The sequence below is a fragment of the Lepisma saccharinum genome, chromosome 6, assembly GCF_977018435.1.
Source record: "Lepisma saccharinum chromosome 6, izLepSacc3.1, whole genome shotgun sequence".
NCBI classification, from domain to species: domain Eukaryota; kingdom Metazoa; phylum Arthropoda; class Insecta; order Zygentoma; family Lepismatidae; genus Lepisma; species Lepisma saccharinum.
Genome location: NC_139234.1, coordinates 56,013,533 through 56,031,296, shown reverse-complemented (window position 1 = coordinate 56,031,296; position 17,764 = coordinate 56,013,533). Strand labels below are relative to the sequence as shown.

General features: G+C 39.3%; 1 protein-coding gene across 1 annotated transcript in view; it reads right to left on the bottom strand.

Moving 5' to 3' along the window:
- Positions 1-1,575: 1,575 nt before the first annotated feature.
- The window catches only part of mora (cysteine and histidine rich domain containing protein), a 49,895-nt gene continuing 33,706 nt past the window's right edge, over positions 1,576-17,764 (bottom strand). Inside the window, exon 7 of the mRNA XM_083123965.1 lies at positions 1,576-2,258. Within this exon, the coding sequence (XP_082980091.1) occupies positions 2,061-2,258 (198 nt within the window). The 3' untranslated portion in view covers positions 1,576-2,060. The remainder of the gene's footprint in view (positions 2,259-17,764) is intronic.

Below are 17,764 nucleotides of genomic sequence, written 5' to 3'. Positions count from 1 at the left end.
TAGACCTACGAAAGTTTCAGGTTCACAGTGGGCTTCCTGGAAACAGACGGTTGATCATAGATTGCTGCAACATTTAAATAAAGCGTTCTGTGTTATGCACTTCTAGTGTCCATAATCTGGAGACACTGAAGGTATGATGGTGGTTTGATTCAAAGTACCATATTTCCATAAATCTGCACCAATTGTGTCAAAAGTATTTGAGTTATACATAAAACAATGGTATGGCATTTTGTGCCTCATCCTATATACTAATCTACTTTTGTAACTGAAAAAAAAAAAAAAGGAGAACTTATTTACAATATCATTACTAAATTTGTTTCTTAAGGAAAATAAAACTGCCTGTTCTTCAACTTAAAAGTTTCCACTAGCCACAACAATAATTTGGTATCTTTCATAAAGGCAAATTCTTCTTCAACCTTATTTATTTCCGTTGATGTGCTTTAGCCAGTACGTACTTCCATAAGCATCCTGCTGACATGGTGCATAAATCTCCCTCGTTTGGCTCCTTATTAAAATGCTACTATACAGGGTTTAATATGAACAATGCTCGCTTTGTAGATTTAGTACATTTCTAACCATTACTTAAAACAAAAAGACTGTTAATAGGCCATACCATATCATAAGAGCTATCATGGCAGCTCAAAATATCATATTTTTACCAGCATGTAATAAATATTACCAAAATTTCTACAATGTTTATGCATCACATCTAACATAAACTGGTATGGTATAATGTTCACATCAGATCTGTGATAATTTTATTTTATATATATATATATATATATATATAATTAATTTGGATGCCAAAAATGTAAATACATAAATTGAAGTAATCTCATTATTATTTTAGTGTTAAGTACAATGTGTGCTCAAGTAGTATGTCTTCCACATAAGCCATGACTCCATGCATGTACCACTTTCTGTTGAATTCTCTATGTGCCAAAGCAAGAAGACTATACATGTGTATAATTTTTGCCACAGTTTTGTAAATATTTTATGTAAATTATAACTATAGCATGTACACATAATTTGATGATTAAAAAACCAAAGTTTATTGAAATGTATATCAGTTCATTAGTTTACCCAATAGTTTTGTCTTGTAAGGCCAATAAAAAATGGGTATAACTGATCACACAAGACTCTTAATAACTTTTTGGTCAAGCTCCGCTCTTCGTCTTCTGACATATAAGTGGGGAGTGCCTGCATTGTTAGGTTTTAGTTCTCTTGGCAAAATTACACTGACATTTTTTTAGGGCTTTAACGTGGCTTGACCAAAAAGGTACTCTTTATGCTAAGACACCTAAACACAAGAAAAGCATTTCGGCTGACATCAGAAGACAAGGAGCATGCTGTTGTTGGTATTGATTGTGACATGAACTTGATTTCAGGATTGATGTCTGCCGTGTCACTAGGGGGTGTACAAATCGACCACCTGTAAGGTACATGCAAAACTTGAAGAGATTCTTTATGTACTGATACACAACAACTTTTTGCTGTATGTGTTATAGTCAAGGGAATTATGAATCACCCAGTATACTGCAATGTTCTGCATGCATGTTAATAAAACCACATCATAAATAATAAGCAACATTCGTTTATTAAGTCAACAGTTATCTGCTTGTAGTTGTTTGGACTTTATTACAAAAAGAGCAGTATTATTCTACACAATTTTGCTGTAAACGAATTCCACCTCAAAAAAAAAAGTTAAAATTCATGAAGGAACCAATTCAATACGTTCCGTACATTACCTTAAAAAAATGCACGGACATTTTGTGGGAACTGCTTCATGAAAGAAATTTAAATTCAATTACAACAAATGTATAACTTGAGAGCTATTATTTCACCCGTTTTAAATAAAAGTAATATACGTTGTACAAAAAACAATTATGCATAACCAAAAGTAATTACTGAAAGAGAAATTATGCATTTATGATAATCACACACACACGAACACACATACTGAAAAAAAATATTTCGTTGGCATCTATCGGGAGTGAAATCTCGCAGATGTGGATGACATGATTCATAGCAGATAACAAAAGGGCATTAGGAAACAACGTTCATAGATCACTCAGGTCCACTGCATCTACCTCAGGTACTAGTTCATCCCCTGCCGAGACCTCAGGTGCAGCTGCTTCACTTGGCAGCTGCTGCCTTGGGAAATCTAATTTTGTCCATGAACCTGGCTCAGCTTTTCTCAGCTTGATCTCCACCTTGGTACCCATCATACTTGCGGAGCTTCGTCCTATATCCACAACCTTCGAGGAGGAAATAATGAAACTTAGTATTTCAGCATGATACATTCTCAAAATAAAAAAAATGTTTTTCCTTTTTATTTTTAGCTTACAATCTTGATTCTATATTAATAAGAATGTGTTTTTGACAAACTCAAACTGAGTTTTCATGCTGTAATGCTTCTTTTCAGCCATATTTTCCGACGAAACAATAAAAAATCTGGCACCAAAGCAACATAAATTTTTATTCTTGAATTTTCGTTTATTTACTGCACTTTCTAGAGTATGAAAAGTCTTGTGAGCTTTGCATTATCCAATAATTTGCATTAATTCTACTGCAAAATGTGGGGTGGAAAAACAGATATTTTCTTACACCAGGTACTGGAAAATACATTTTGGTCCACAACACAAAAGACGTAAACAGCACAATAAAACACACCTTGAAAACATATCCAAGCTTTTGACATATTCCTGCTGACACAGCCAGCAGTGGCTTTGCAGTTACTGCTTCTTATCCCTCTCTGTCTCTTGACCAGCCCTGATGAGGACTCTTGAGATGGAATCCAAAGGTTGGACAAATTTTTAAATTGCATTTGAATGCACTGTTTGTGTGTTTTTGGACTAAAACATAAACAAGTTGGAGCAGTGTTTAACTAGCTGCATTTACTACAGAGTTATCAATTTAAAACTGGACCCATTGTAGAAAGAGCATGAGAGTAAATGTACACCCTTGAGCGAAAAAAAAAAACAAAAAAACTACCCACCCTAGAAAATTTCAAAGTTCAAATCTGTATGATGTGACAACAAGGTGGGGGATTTTATAGCAAACCTTACGAAAAAGTAACATCACTAGTACATTGAAGTCTTGGTGATGTGAGAACAGATATGTAATTGATGTATTTACTTATTTTTAACGAATAATTGCAGATAATTAAACAACTTTCCATTGATACTATAACCAACCAAAGGTTGGGTATACATCCCCAATACATACAGGCAGCACTCCACTCCAACCAAAGTACAAGGCCAATTCAATTCAGGTAAAATTAATAGGAATAGACATTCCCAGATATGTTAAGATTAACAGAAATTAGGCCTAATTAGTAAAAGTATGATAAAACATCAAAATATTAAGTAAATAATAAGCCCCAGACCAAAATTCATTGGTTATCAAAAGGACAACCTTTTGTGGACAAGCAGAATTCAGAGAGCACATGTGCTTTTCATGCAAATTTTTTATTAATACAGATATTTTCAGGATAACACTTGTGCAAGCACAAATTAACTTGCTTTCCCTGAAAATAACTCCAAACCACAATTATTAGTACAAATAAACCACAAAAACATCAAAAAATCGATGTTTTTGACAAAAGACAATCGGTCTCACAGCACCAGAGCCACCTTGTGAGTGCCAGTGGAACTAGCCCCGACTAGACTGCCATCTATTAGATTTCTTTAGGTACTAGATAAAGGCAAGTAACCCAAGGTGCTGTGGACCAATCAGATGGCCTCATGGGCGTGGCTACCAGACAATACAACTGAGATAGCTTTTAACATGAGAGGAAGCCATCTTGATTTCACTTTGTGTAAAGAGTTGGTACAGTTCACATCGCTCCAAGTTTTGGGCCAGAGTAGGCCAGTGGCGAAAGGACAATGGAGTAGCCATTGTGTTTAAAACCTGTGAAATAGCTACTAAGTGCTTGGAAATAGTCCAGTAGTGTATAATATGGACAAATTACAGCACTTAAAGTGCCTTAAAGTGCATGGAACCAATATCCATGAAAATTCGGAAATTTTCAATACCACATGGTGAGGACAATGAGCCTTCAGGAAACCATGATGCTTTGTATCCAAAGACATCCAGGATTATTCGGCCCATCCTTTGTGATATAGCTCCCTGAAACAGTCCATGTGCGAGCCAATACCCATATGTCTTAAGATACCGCTATATTTTTAGGGCAAATCCACAGAAACCCCCCATTTATAGTTGGAGTGATAAGTGTTGTGTTGTAAGGCCCATGTGTGATGAGGTGGAAGCAGAAGATGTAAGTACAATACTTTTGTTACCCATTTGTTGGTTCTAAATGTAAAAACAAAGCTATAAGTTTGTGCAGTGCTTGTATATAGTTAAATGTGATATTTCACAGAATATTAAATGTGTCTTTCCATCATCTTGATCTATTAATTCATATTTGGGTGGGTAAGTCCGGGAAGCGTACCTCTCGCTCCGGAATAAATAGGCTGAAAGTCCCTATGATAAACCAGCAATCACTCCTCGGAATGGATGCTGGTCTACTGGGGACATCCTCCATGTTAATGGTCACTGGAGGACAGCGTAGAGCTGCACGGGGGTAGGTGTGTCCAGGTTGCATAGCCAGGTCGGTTCGTAGGTTCAATCAAGCCCAAAGTGGGTGAGTAGGTTAGGTTCATCCTTCCTATTATTCGGCAACGCAACCTGGAGGCACGTATCCCTGGACCAGCCGCGTAGACGAAGCCATTCAACTCCCGAATCTATTGTCAGTCTTTGGTCTTTGTCTCTCGCGGATCGCAAGATTATGAGACTCAGTACCGGCACTCCCCAAATATGAATACCAGATCAAGGTCGCTGGAACGGCCAGCAGGTCGTGGGTTCCCACCCAACGGTAGTGCAAGTACCAGTAGTAACCCCCAACTTGACCTCATTGTGGCAATGCTCCAAGAGCAATCGAAAGTCTCTGAAAGTGTTAATCAGAAACTTGAGGCGCAGGGTCAGAAACTTGATGCGCAGGGTCAGAAACTGGATGCGCAGGGTCAGAAACTTGATACGCAGGGTCAGAAACTTGATGCGCAGGGTCAGAAACTTGATGCGCAGGGTCAGAAACTTGATACGCAGGGTCAGAAACTTGAAGCGGAATTTGCCAAAGCATCGTCGGAAGTAAATAGGAAACTTGAAGCCGTAAGGACGGAATTCCAGGCCAGACTGGACTCCATCCACAATGCCACCACGAAGACCTCAGAATTGTTAACTAAGCAAGTAGCGTCCAATACCAATAGAATAAATCAGATAGAGATCCAGTGTAATGACTTAGAGTTAAGGTTAGGAAGGGATTTTACACAAGTGTCGGGCCAGATTTCGGAACTGAGGGAACTCGTTGGCGAAGTGCAAGGCGGTGACAATCAGACCACCACAGCTCAGATTCTAGGGAGGTTAGATGCCCTAGAAAACATATGCAGAGAGCTCACTTGCAGTGACCACATGGTCACGATCGAGAACAGGGTTCTCGAGCAAGTGAGGAAGGAAATGCCGAACTGTCAGGCGGAAGGCCGCAGATCGCATGAATGCATTTCCGAGGGCCAAGTCACTGAGCAGCGCACCTCCTCACAACAAAGGGTTGGTGAGGAGCAGCTGCCAGCAGAACAAAGGTCTGACGATGCAAGCCTGATGAGGATTCTTGCTTGCCTGGAAGGGATGGAGAGACGAATTACGCAGTCCGCCCTTCCACTGACGTCAGTTACCATGCCCGTCTCACCTGCAAGGAATGTGTCTGTCCACCAGGCCTTGTACAAAGCCAAACGACAACCTAAGGGTTACGAAAGCTCTGACCAGAGTAGTGGCTATGTGTCTCCCCCTAACAAGTACCACCCACTTGGTAACTCCCCGGAGTCCAACTCCGAAAGCTCGGATGCCGAAGTCCACAGCCAGAGGAAGAGGAAGAACCGGAGGAGGAACAAGAGCAAACCTAGGGTTAGGTTTGCTGATCTCAAACAGCTCCCAACCTTTAACGGGCAGGGGAACAGGCTGGCCTCCGATTTTGTGCAGGAGTTTGAGAGAGATCTCACTCTCCTGGAGGTAGATTTGGCGGATGCCCTCCAAATAATCTCGTTCTGTCTACGGGACGAGGCAGGGCAGTGGTACGAGAGGAACGAACGAAAGTTCAAGTCCTACTCGGATTTCAAAAGGCAGTTCCTCTCATATTTCCAAGGGGATGGGTGGAGAGCTTCTTCCCTTGCGAAGGCTCTCAACGAAAGGTACAACCCATCCCAGCACAGATCAGTGCACAAATATTTCTGGCGCCAAGTCAAAATTATTAGGCTTGCGTTGCCAGAAATCGCCGACAACCAGGTTTTCACCCACGTTGTGCAACAGCTGCCGCGTAGCTTGAAGGACCAGTTAATCCTGGCTCCCTTCGTCTCTCTTCAGGAGGTGGCCAACTCCATACTTCGGTATGAGAGTGTGCAAGTGCCACAATATCCTGAGAGGGAAGTTGCAAGGCCAGCACGACCCAATTACGGGAAAACCACGACTCGCATTAACCGAACCTATATGAGTCGTGGTCAGGGTGAAGCGAGCGGTTCGTCCAAAAAGGAGGACGCTCACATGTGCAAATCTGCGAGGGGCTCCCGGCCTAAGGAGTACCCAAACAGAACCAAGGTAGACCGAAGAAAGGGTGGAACGTCCCAGCGTAAGAGTTCCGCCAGCTCACACGGGTCTTCCGAGCATCTTGCTGAGGTGCATCCAAATGTGCACAACCAGGGAAACTAGGTAGGCAACGTCCTGACATGGGGAAGGGCGATGCCAAACCTAAACCTGTCCCACAATGTTCAGATTCATGCAAGCACACTCCACTGATAAATCAGTATCAGGCAGTGGGTGATTCAATGTTATCACGTCTTGCGCAAAGAAAATTCGGATATCCTGTCCAAAGAGACAGTGATGGTAATTACCACATCGGACTTTGCATATCTGGACAAACCTCAGGGCAGTTGCTCAGTGCTTTGAGAAGGGAAAAGTGTGTTCATAAAAATGTGTTATTAATGGTATCCACAAATGATATGCTCCGAGGGAAGGACACCAACCAGGTGTTCCGGAACCTCCAGGATATCATTTACACCCTAAAGAGGAAAGGTGCTCAGAAGGTCATTGTTCTGACTCCTCCGCCAGTTCCCAGGTTAGCCAATGAAAACCGACACAGGTTCTGGGCCATGTATGACTCATTGATTGCAAAAATATTATCCCTTGATGATAATAGCAATGTAAGGGTTCTGGATTCCTCATCGAAATTTGTGCACAAGGGCCAAGAAATGAACATGTCGCTGTTCGAAGAAACCATGGGTTACGGTCAAAACATGAGACCCGACCTGGTTCACTTCAGCCCACGAGGTATGGATGCCATACTCAACGCACTCGATGAGGTAAGATGGTTCATCAAACCAGGTCACACACCCAAGGGTAGACAAATGGGATCTCAACAGAGCGAGATGAATGCCATTCTGCCCTATGAGCAACCCTCGGGAAACTAGCCTGTGCCATTCTCGCTGGGGGTGATGGTGGCCAGGGCGTAACAATTCCTACTCGGTCAGTAAGCATGGAATTTAATAGTGAGGAAACTCATTGATATATGTTTTGTACATTTTTCACTTCCCCAAAGAATCATAGTAGACAATGGTCCCCAGTGAGGGCCAAGCAATTCACTCAGGAACCCCGTTATGGAACACTTTCATATTCCTACAGGTGAACAAACCGAATGGGATCAGCAATTGTTCATGGCTGTATCCCGGACGGCCGAAAGGCGAAACAAAGCCAACAATAAGGTAAATGAATCACAGCAAAACAGGACGGTGATCAAAGTGTACGACTTAGTTTTTCTTAAATCCCATCTCCAAAGCAAAGCTCTAGAGGGACAGACCCACAAATTGTTCCACACCTTCTTCGGTCCATTAGTTTGTAGTGATCAGGTGACAGATAACATATTTAATCTTGTTCATTGTGTTAGCGGTAAGAGCCTACCCAACCAACATGTGAATAACATGAAGTTGTGGAGGTGTAGCTATAAGGTGTATAGTCATTACATTGAGAAGCTCAGACTACTACATCCGGTGTTAGCATCAAGAGTACCTCAAAGAAGTTAATTCAAGCCAAGGGGCCTCTGAATTCAACGAGGACTCAACCTCAATCCCGACGGGGTGCAGCCGTTTCCCTACGACTTGCTTTGTCTGTTGGTAAGACGAGTAACTGCACACAAATGGCTCCACCCTCGTACCCTTGTGATACTTCCCCATGGAAACTGTAGATGTCTGCTCGTCAGCTCTACGTTTCTTCCTAAACCCGATATCAGTAGGACCTAGGAGAGAAGTACGCGACGGTACGGCTCCTGCGCTATAGTATTAGTCGCATAAGAGGTATTGGTATCCCTCTAGCGCATCCAGGGTAAGACGCACGGATAGGAGTGTACAACAGGTACAAGATGAGGAGAAAAAGCTACACATTTTTTGAACACTAGTATTAATATATGTTAAAGGTCAGAGGTTTTGTGGATGAGGTTCTGTCTGGTCTGTGACATTCGCCCATTTGTACATAGGGTAGAAAAATTTATGTCAAGATCGTGTAAGGGATTATTTTATCATTGTATGCAAAAGTCAATTTCATTGTTGTATACAAAAGTATTATTTCATTGTTGTGTACAAAAGTATTATTTCAGTATTATATGCCAAGGCAATTTCATTGTGGTATAAAGGGCAATTTCATTATGGTATACCAGGGCCATTTCTTTGTTGGACACAAAAGTGAGTCCAACCATCATATAGAGATTTATTTCCCTATGAGTGCAAATCTATGCTAGATCACTCACTACCAATCAAGCAAAATATTGTTTAGCAAAGATTGGGTATTTGCACTACCGAAGGGTTGGGTTCGACCAAACCAGGGTTAGCAGTAATAGAAATATGCGAGCACCCCCAAACATATAGGGTTGTTTATGAGGAACAACCCAAAACCAACAAGGGTAAGGTCAAAGCCTGCGTGTGAAGTGGGGCCAGTGAGTACATCACTCCAACTCCCCCTCAGTGTCACCACAAAACCCCGGAGCAAACATACAAAAGTGCATGATGTCATAGGCAGCAGCAGACCCCCAAGCATATTATACCAGGAACTAGAGACAATCTTTTCAGCGTTCCAGCAATATGGGGAAGCAGGGAGTGTGTCAGGGGTTCGTAATCGAACATTGACATCCAGGAACGAACCACCATGACAATCCGACAGACTTCACACAAGGAGTGCATTCCACAGATTGTTCACAATCCCAATGGGTAGCCAGGTCGAAGCATTGTTCCGCCAAGCGAGCAACAAAAACATTTGCTGGCAACGGATGCTGCGCAAAGCCAGGCGACAGCAAGCTCCACCTCAGGAGATATTGAAGAACAATTGTGAGGTGACCAAACGTGGACATCATACAAAGGTGTATGGTGAACATTTCTTGAAGGTACTGCACCCTCAAGTGAATGAGGGGCAGAGACATTAGATACATATCTAAAAACTACTATGCAGCTCAGGTCGAGTACAAAAACTGCATTCAGTGCTACAAAAAGCAGACATTATAACATGAATAACCAAAATCATTTATTGAAAACTTTTAAGTGTGTGTTATATTAACCATGTATATACCTATTTTTATTTTCTTGTAGTTTACGGTTATTACAAGCATAAGAAAACAGTTTTTCTTTGTGACGTTTCAGGAGAACACACGCTCCTTTCATCAGACATTTATTTTCATTTTGACTAAAGATACAGTTATAACAATGGTTAGTAATTTTTAAACAAAAAGAATCCCTTATACAGGGTTATTCATATGTCAGTGTCACATTTGGGGAACATCGTGTGCATGATGTATTTGACGTGCGAGTCCAAATCATGTATGTATGGAATCATAAACTCTCTAAGTTTGTGTCACGTGAACAGCGCATGTTGTGGTGACGCGGTTGGCCGCTAGGCAGCAGCAGTATACAATATGGCGTTCTCAAGTAAGGAGAGAGCATTTTGCGTGACACAATTTGCGAAAACAGAGGTTACTGTGACTGTTCAGCGGCGATTTCGCACTCGTTTTCAGAAGGATCCACCAGATCGCAGGACCATCAAGAAGTGGTATGAAACTTTTGAGCACACACGGTGTCTGTGTCTACCTAAATGACCTGGAAGGCCATTAACTTCAGGAGCCACTGTTGAAAGTGTTCGTGAGTTGTTTGCGCGCAGCCCTCGGAAATCGACAAATCGTGCAAGTGTGCAGCTGGGAATGTCTCAGTCGACTGTGTGGTGTATTGTTCGCAAGCAACTGATGATGAAACTGTACAGCAGCGATAGCAACAATAGACCATGACATGCTGGTGCGGGTGTGGCCAGAATAGGACTATCGAATGCATGTCTCCCGTGTAACCAAAGGTGCACACATTGAGCACTTGTAATGTATGACAAACAAACTTTTTGAGATTGTCTTTCTTTTTTTATATCATTCATGCTGATATGTCATGTACTTATTTCACAATAAAACTCCGAAATGTGACATTGACTTATGAATAACCCTGTATAATGAATGTTGTCAATGTTACATTGTTGTAATATAGCAACTTAACTGTGAAAAAAGCAGTCTGTTGTATTTTTATTTGAGACTTTTTAAATTATGAATCCAAAATATCATCAGGCAATTCAAATTCATCATTGTTTTCACAAAGTCTTTTGATGTTTTCTGTTACATTAAATTTCAAAGATGGTGGCTTACTCCATTTGTGAAAAAGAAAACTCCATACTGGATCTACGTTACCATTTTCATTATTTAATTTATTCCAGTGTTCTTCTGCAATGAACGAAGCTTCCCAGACATTCAACTCTGTGTTTCCCGTTAATCTTTTTAAAACCCTTCTCTTTTTAATCAAATGTTTCTCTTCGATGATATGAGTTGACAAACCTGTTCTTGGGTTTAGATTTATAATGTCCAAATCATGTTCGTGCCATCTTATTGCCATTTTCCTTGCTGTTTGTCCCACATAATCCTTTGAACATGAACAACTTATATTATATATTCCTGTGGTTTCCGCATCTGGTAGAGAGTTTCTCATTTTGAATTCATTAAATGTACCTTCCAAACTTCTTGGTGATTTAAAAACAATTTTGAAATCAAAACTTCTGAAAATTTTTGCAATTTTATGTGAGAATCCCTTGTGGAATGGAATGCACACAAATTTCTTTTCAACAGATTTTTCATCTTTGTCTGTACTTCTCTTTTCCTTTAGTTTTCTTGCTACTTGTTTTTTGATTTGGTTTATTCTGTTAGTGTGAAAGCCATTTTCTTTTGCTATATTAAAAAGCCTTTCTTCTTCATTTTTGATATCCTCATTATTAGAACATAGTCTTTGTGCTCTCAGGAAAAAATTTAAAAATATGTTATCCATTGTTATACGTGAATGTTCTGAATTGGTATGGATGTATTTTTCACCCGCTAATTTTTTTCTATGGACTGATGTTTGAATTGTTGAGTCAGTTGTCTTAATTTGCAGATCAAGGAAAGAAATTACATTGTTATTCATGGGTTCACAAGTGAATTTTATGCGACGATGTGATTCATTTAACAATTTAAATACGTCCATGATGGTGTTATCATTTTTAGCAATAATTAGCACATCATCTACATATCTGATGTAGAGTTTGATATCCGCACCTATTGCATTAACAATTGGAGATTCTATGTAATGAAGGAAAATGCTGGAGATGATTCCGGATACTGGGTTTCCCATTGATAGACCATTACTTTGCTGATAGATTTTGCCATCAAATATAAAGTAATTGTAATTTGCACATACAGTAAACCATCGAACCATTTCCCATGATTCTACTGGGTTAACTTTCATCTCAATAAGCCATCTGTGTAATGCATCTGTGGCACCTTCTATTGGGACACTTGGATATAAATTTTCAACATCAAAACTTGCAATACGATACTCATTATTCCAAACAATATTTTTTAGTTTCTGTTTCACTTCATATGCATTTTTAACACTGAATGGTGTTTGTTGTTTAATTATAGCAAGTCTTTCAACTAAATATTTGGATAGTTTGTATGCAGGATGTGTGAAAGTTGCAATGATGGGTCGTATTGGAGTTCCTGGTTTGTGAGTTTTTGGTAGTCCAAAGGCAATCGGCAGGGTTGAATTTTTGACAATGAGTTTTTTCTTCATTTCTCTTGGTATCGTGATACTGCTTTCAATTACTTTCTTTACCTCATTTATTATTTTATTTATAGGGTTTCGAGAGGTTTCTGTGAAATTGTTTACTTTGAAACATTCTTCCATTTTTTCTTTATAGTCCTTAATTCGGATAAGGACAGGTTTATTTTCCTTGTCTGATTTTATTAAGAAAATGTTGTTTTCTTTCAACCAGATCTTGAAGCCATGAACTTTTTTCCCCAACCTTATATGCTCTTTTTCCCGTTCTGTGTATTTTGGACCTCTGTTATTTCTTCTGTTGTATTCAAAACTTAACCGTTCATCAAGAGCATCATGTGTGAGACTTCGTAATTTTCTCTTTTCCTCCTCATCATCTAAGAAATTCAGTGCTTTTTCTATTGAAATCACAAAATCTTCTTTGTGTATATAAGCACTACCAACTGCAAATTTCATTCCGAATTGAAAAATTTGTATATACTCATCAGGTACCTCAATATCCGTAAGATTTATAAATAATCTGTTGTCAATGTTTTTAGTTTCTATTTTACCAGTGACATTAACTGCTTCTCTTCTTTCATTGTTGTTGTGTGTAACTTGTTCTTCTTGAATTAGCTGGTAGAATTTCCTATCAAGTCTCCTTTCTGAAAGCTTGCTGTAGTGTTCTACAACTTGTTGTGTAGCTCTGTTTACTTTATCCCATATGAGAGGATGCAAAGAATTTGACAATGTGATGTGGAGATCATATGTCTTTCGAGAAAGGCTGTCTAATTCTGAGTACGAGTCCCTCATTAGTCGTCCTATCATTAACATTTGTAGCTTGCCTTTAAATTCACTGGTGTAGGTATTACGAGTTCTAACTTTCCACTTCAAAAAATTTGGCACTATATTGTTTAACTTGCATCTTCTCAAAAATCTGATTCTCTGAAGTGTTGTTTGAATCTTGATTTGATATTTCTGGAATGTACGTACCTCTCTCCCCGTAATAGATGAATAATAGTTTTTCTTGTATGTACGCATTGCTTGCATTATAGAATTATTTTCTTGTAGTTTACGGTTATTACAAGCATAAGAAAACAGTTTTTCTTTGTGACGTTTCAGGAGAACACACGCTCCTTTCATCAGACATTTATTTTCATTTTGACTAAAGATACAGTTATAACAATGGTTAGTAATTTTTAAACAAAAAGAATCCCTTATATAATGAATGTTGTCAATGTTACATTGTTGTAATATAGCAACTTAACTGTGAAAAAAGCAGTCTGTTGTATTTTTATTTGAGACTTTTTAAATTATGAATCCAAAATATCATCAGGCAATTCAAATTCATCATTGTTTTCACAAAGTCTTTTGATGTTTTCTGTTACATTAAATTTCAAAGATGGTGGCTTACTCCATTTGTGAAAAACATGTATATACCGTCTAGGAAATCGTTCGATATATCGGACAGAACAATATCTCAAACATATATCCAAGTGACGGGCAAGAATAATTGCAAATTTATTTTTCTTTCATGTATATGTTCTTTTCGGACCAGCGTGGTCATAACGATTCAGTGTGTATATAAATATTTTGTGTATGTATTTGGGTATAGTGTAGTAAAGGGTAAAGAAAAATGATCCGCTTCACGTATCCTTTTTCTTTTCCCGAGGGCCCGGGATATGTATAACCAACCAAAGGTTGGGTATACATCCCCAATACATACAGGCAGCACTCCACTCCAACCAAAGTACAAGGCCAATTCAATTCAGGTAAAATTAATAGGAATAGACATTCCCAGATATGTTAAGATTAACAGAAATTAGGCCTAATTAGTAAAAGTATGATAAAACATCAAAATATTAAGTAAATAATAAGCCCCAGACCAAAATTCATTGGTTATCAAAAGGACAACCTTTTGTGGACAAGCAGAATTCAGAGAGCACATGTGCTTTTCATGCAAATTTTTTATTAATACAGATATTTTCAGGATAACACTTGTGCAAGCACAAATTAACTTGCTTTCCCTGAAAATAACTCCAAACCACAATTATTAGTACAAATAAACCACAAAAACATAAAAAAATCGATGTTTTTGACAAAAGACAATCGGTCTCATAGCACCAGAGCCACCTAGTGAGTGCCAGTGGAACTAGCCCCGACTAGACTGCCATCTATTGGATTTCTTTAGGTACTAGATAAAGGCAAGTAACCCAAGGTGCTGTGGACCAATCAGATGGCCTCATGGATGTGGCTACCAGACAATACAACTGAGATAGCTTTTAACATGAGAGGAAGCCATCTTGATTTCACTTTGTGTAAAGAGTTGGTACAGTTCACATCGCTCCAAGTTTTGGGCCAGAGTAGGCCAGTGGAGAAAGGACAATGGAGTAGCCATTGTGTTTAAAACCTGTGAAATAGCTACTAAGTGCTTGGAAATAGTCCAGTAGTGTATAATATGGACAAATTACAGCACTTAAAGTGCCTTAAAGTGCATGGAACCAATATCCATGAAAATTCGGAAATTTTCAATACCACATGGTGAGGACAATGAGCCTTCAGGAAACCATGATGCTTTGTATCCAAAGACATCCAGGATTATTCGGCCCATCCTTTGTGATATAGCTCCCTGAAACAGTCCATGTGCAAGCCAATACCCATATGTCTTAACCCATTAATGCATGGTGTCCGATTAATCGGACGTTGACATATTTGCATTTTCTGTAACACTGTTTTACTTTAATTGGTTATATTTATCAAATCTAGTTCTTTGGTACCTCTGTGATGCATATGTCACCCCACAGGCTTGGCAACATTGTAAATTTCCCGCCAAATTGTAAGGCAGTGAAACATGGAGAGAGAGCTGCACTGCGTTTCTGCGTAACGGGAAAGCTAATTTCAATTCATATATAGTAGTTGACATTTATCCAAGATGTGTTTTTACAAATATGCGTAAGAAACATTAGTAATCAAATACGTAACAATAATTTGTGCATTAGTTTCATCCCTGAGCTGCTATTGCGAGAGAAAATATAGTGTCCGATATATCGGACACTATGCACATTGAGCACTTTATGCAGATTTTTCATTTCCTGTAAAACTTTCGATACCTTTGATGTTTAGACATTGTCAATGTATATATGCGTATGTATGTGTGCATATATGTTTGTATGTGTGCGTGCCTATGTGTGTGTGCATTAGTGTATGTATGTGTGCGTGTGTATGCATATATGCGTGTATGTGTGCGTCTTTATGCAATAGTGTGTGAATGTGTGAGTGTTTATGTATTAGTGTGTGAATGTGTGAGTGTTTATGTATTAGTGTGTGAATGTGTGCGTGTTTATACATTACTGTGTCAATGTGTGCGTGTTTATGCATTAGTGTGTGTATGTGTGTGTATCTGTGCATGCGTGTGTGTGTGTGATCAAATTTTGACTACTTTGGAGAATGAAGATGTGGAGGAGGAGGAGGAACAACGCATTTATGTTACACCACCAGTGGATGGCAAAGATACAGACGAAGACAGTGATAAATCTGATGATGAGCATCCGGCCAATGTAAACAATTTTTGGCAAATTACGCTAATGAGCGTTTGTGAGGTGCAAACTAAGATACGAAGTTGTGTTGATTGTGAAGGTTCATCCAGTAATGTAGAGTCTACACCTACCACTACACATGACACTGGTGCTTCAAAAAAAAAAAAAAGGTATTCAGACAAAATCAAGACCCTTGTGGAAGAAAAGTCTACCTTCATTCTAATTACAAACTGAGTGCTGCCGTATTGAAACATCTGAAGAAGCACGAAACTGTGAATCGCAATTAGAATTTTATAATTTATTTTTTGATGAGGACATGCTAAATGTTATACCAAATGTATCCAAATTGTATGCTTCGCAAAAAAAATCTTGATTTGACGAAAGAAGAACTTCTTGTTGTTCTTGGTGGTCTCTTGTTGTCAGGTTATGCAAAATATTCAAACAAAGGCATGTTTTGGTCAAAAGAAAAAGATACTACTTCAATACTTTCTGAAAGCATTCGTTGTGGCCTGCATAATATTCATTTGAATAACAATATACAAATAGATGAGTCCGATAGTCTGTACAGGATACGGCCGTATTTGGAGAAACTTTCCTCATCTTTCAAACAGCATGGGGGTGTGGACGAAATGCTTTCCATCGACAAGAGTACGATTCCTTACTACAGGAGGCACTACGCAAAACAGTTCATTAGAGTAAATCTGATCCGTTTTGGGTTCAAGAACTGGGCAAAAAAGCTCTGGTAGTGGTTACATGATAGATTTCCAGTTGTTCACAGATACAAACAGATATCGGACGACTGTGTTCTGTACTGTAATAATAATAATTTTGTGTATATTTGTCGATTTCTATTCCAAATGTTTCCTTTTGTATTGTTTCTTCGAAATATGTATGTATTTATGTATGTAATTATGTAAACATACACATGACCAGAGGCGGCGATTAGGGGGGGCAGTTGCCTCCCCATTTTTCGTCACTTTTGCACCCGCACTATGATAGACCTTTTCTACAAAGGGAAATATACTGTCATTTCCCCCCCTACATTTGGCATTGGAACCTTGCCACCCTCCCCCCACGTTTTTTAACCCAATATCCGCCACTGCACATGACTGATCTTAAGGGGTTCATTTTCTATTGGTTACATATTTTCCACAGCAATACTTTTTCCTTGGGACAGCTATTTATAGACAAAACATGAAAGTGGTCATTGTGCACAGTGTCCGATTTATTGGACACACGGAAGTGATCGTAGTGCACAGTGTCCGATTTATCGGACGCACTGTATCTCTTACATACATTGTAAAAATAAAAATGTATCGTATATAGTGTCTTATTTGAAGTGTACTGATACCAAAACCATGAAAAAAATTTCATGAAAGGGGTTTGTAAACTTTATGCATTAATGGGTTAAGATACCGCTATATTTTTAGGGCAAATCCACAGAAACCCCCCATTTATAGTTGGAGTGATAAGTGTTGTGTTGTAAGGCCCATGTGTGATGAGGTGGAAGCAGAAGATGTAAGTACAATACTTTTGTTACCCATTTGTTGGTTCTAAATGTAAAAACAAAGCTATAAGTTTGTGCAGTGCTTGTATATAGTTAAATGTGATATTTCACAGAATATTAAATGTGTCTTTCCATCATCTTGATCTATTAATTCATATTTGGGTGGGTAAGTCCGGGAAGCGTACCTCTCGCTCCGGAATAAATAGGCTGAAAGTCCCTATGATAAACCAGCAATCACTCCTCGGAATGGATGCTGGTCTACTGGGGACATCCTCCATGTTAATGGTCACTGGAGGACAGCGAAGAGCTGCACGGGGGTAGGTGTGTCCAGGTTGCATAGCCAGGTCGTTTCGTAGGTTCAATCAAGCCCAAAGTGGGTGAGTAGGTTAGGTTCATCCTTCCTATTATTCGGCAACGCAACCTGGAGGCACGTATCCCTCGACCAGCCGCGTAGACGAAGCCATTCAACTCCCGAATCTATTGTCAGTCTTTGGTCTTTGTCTCTCGCGGATCGCAATACATTCTTTGCTCTTGCTTCATTT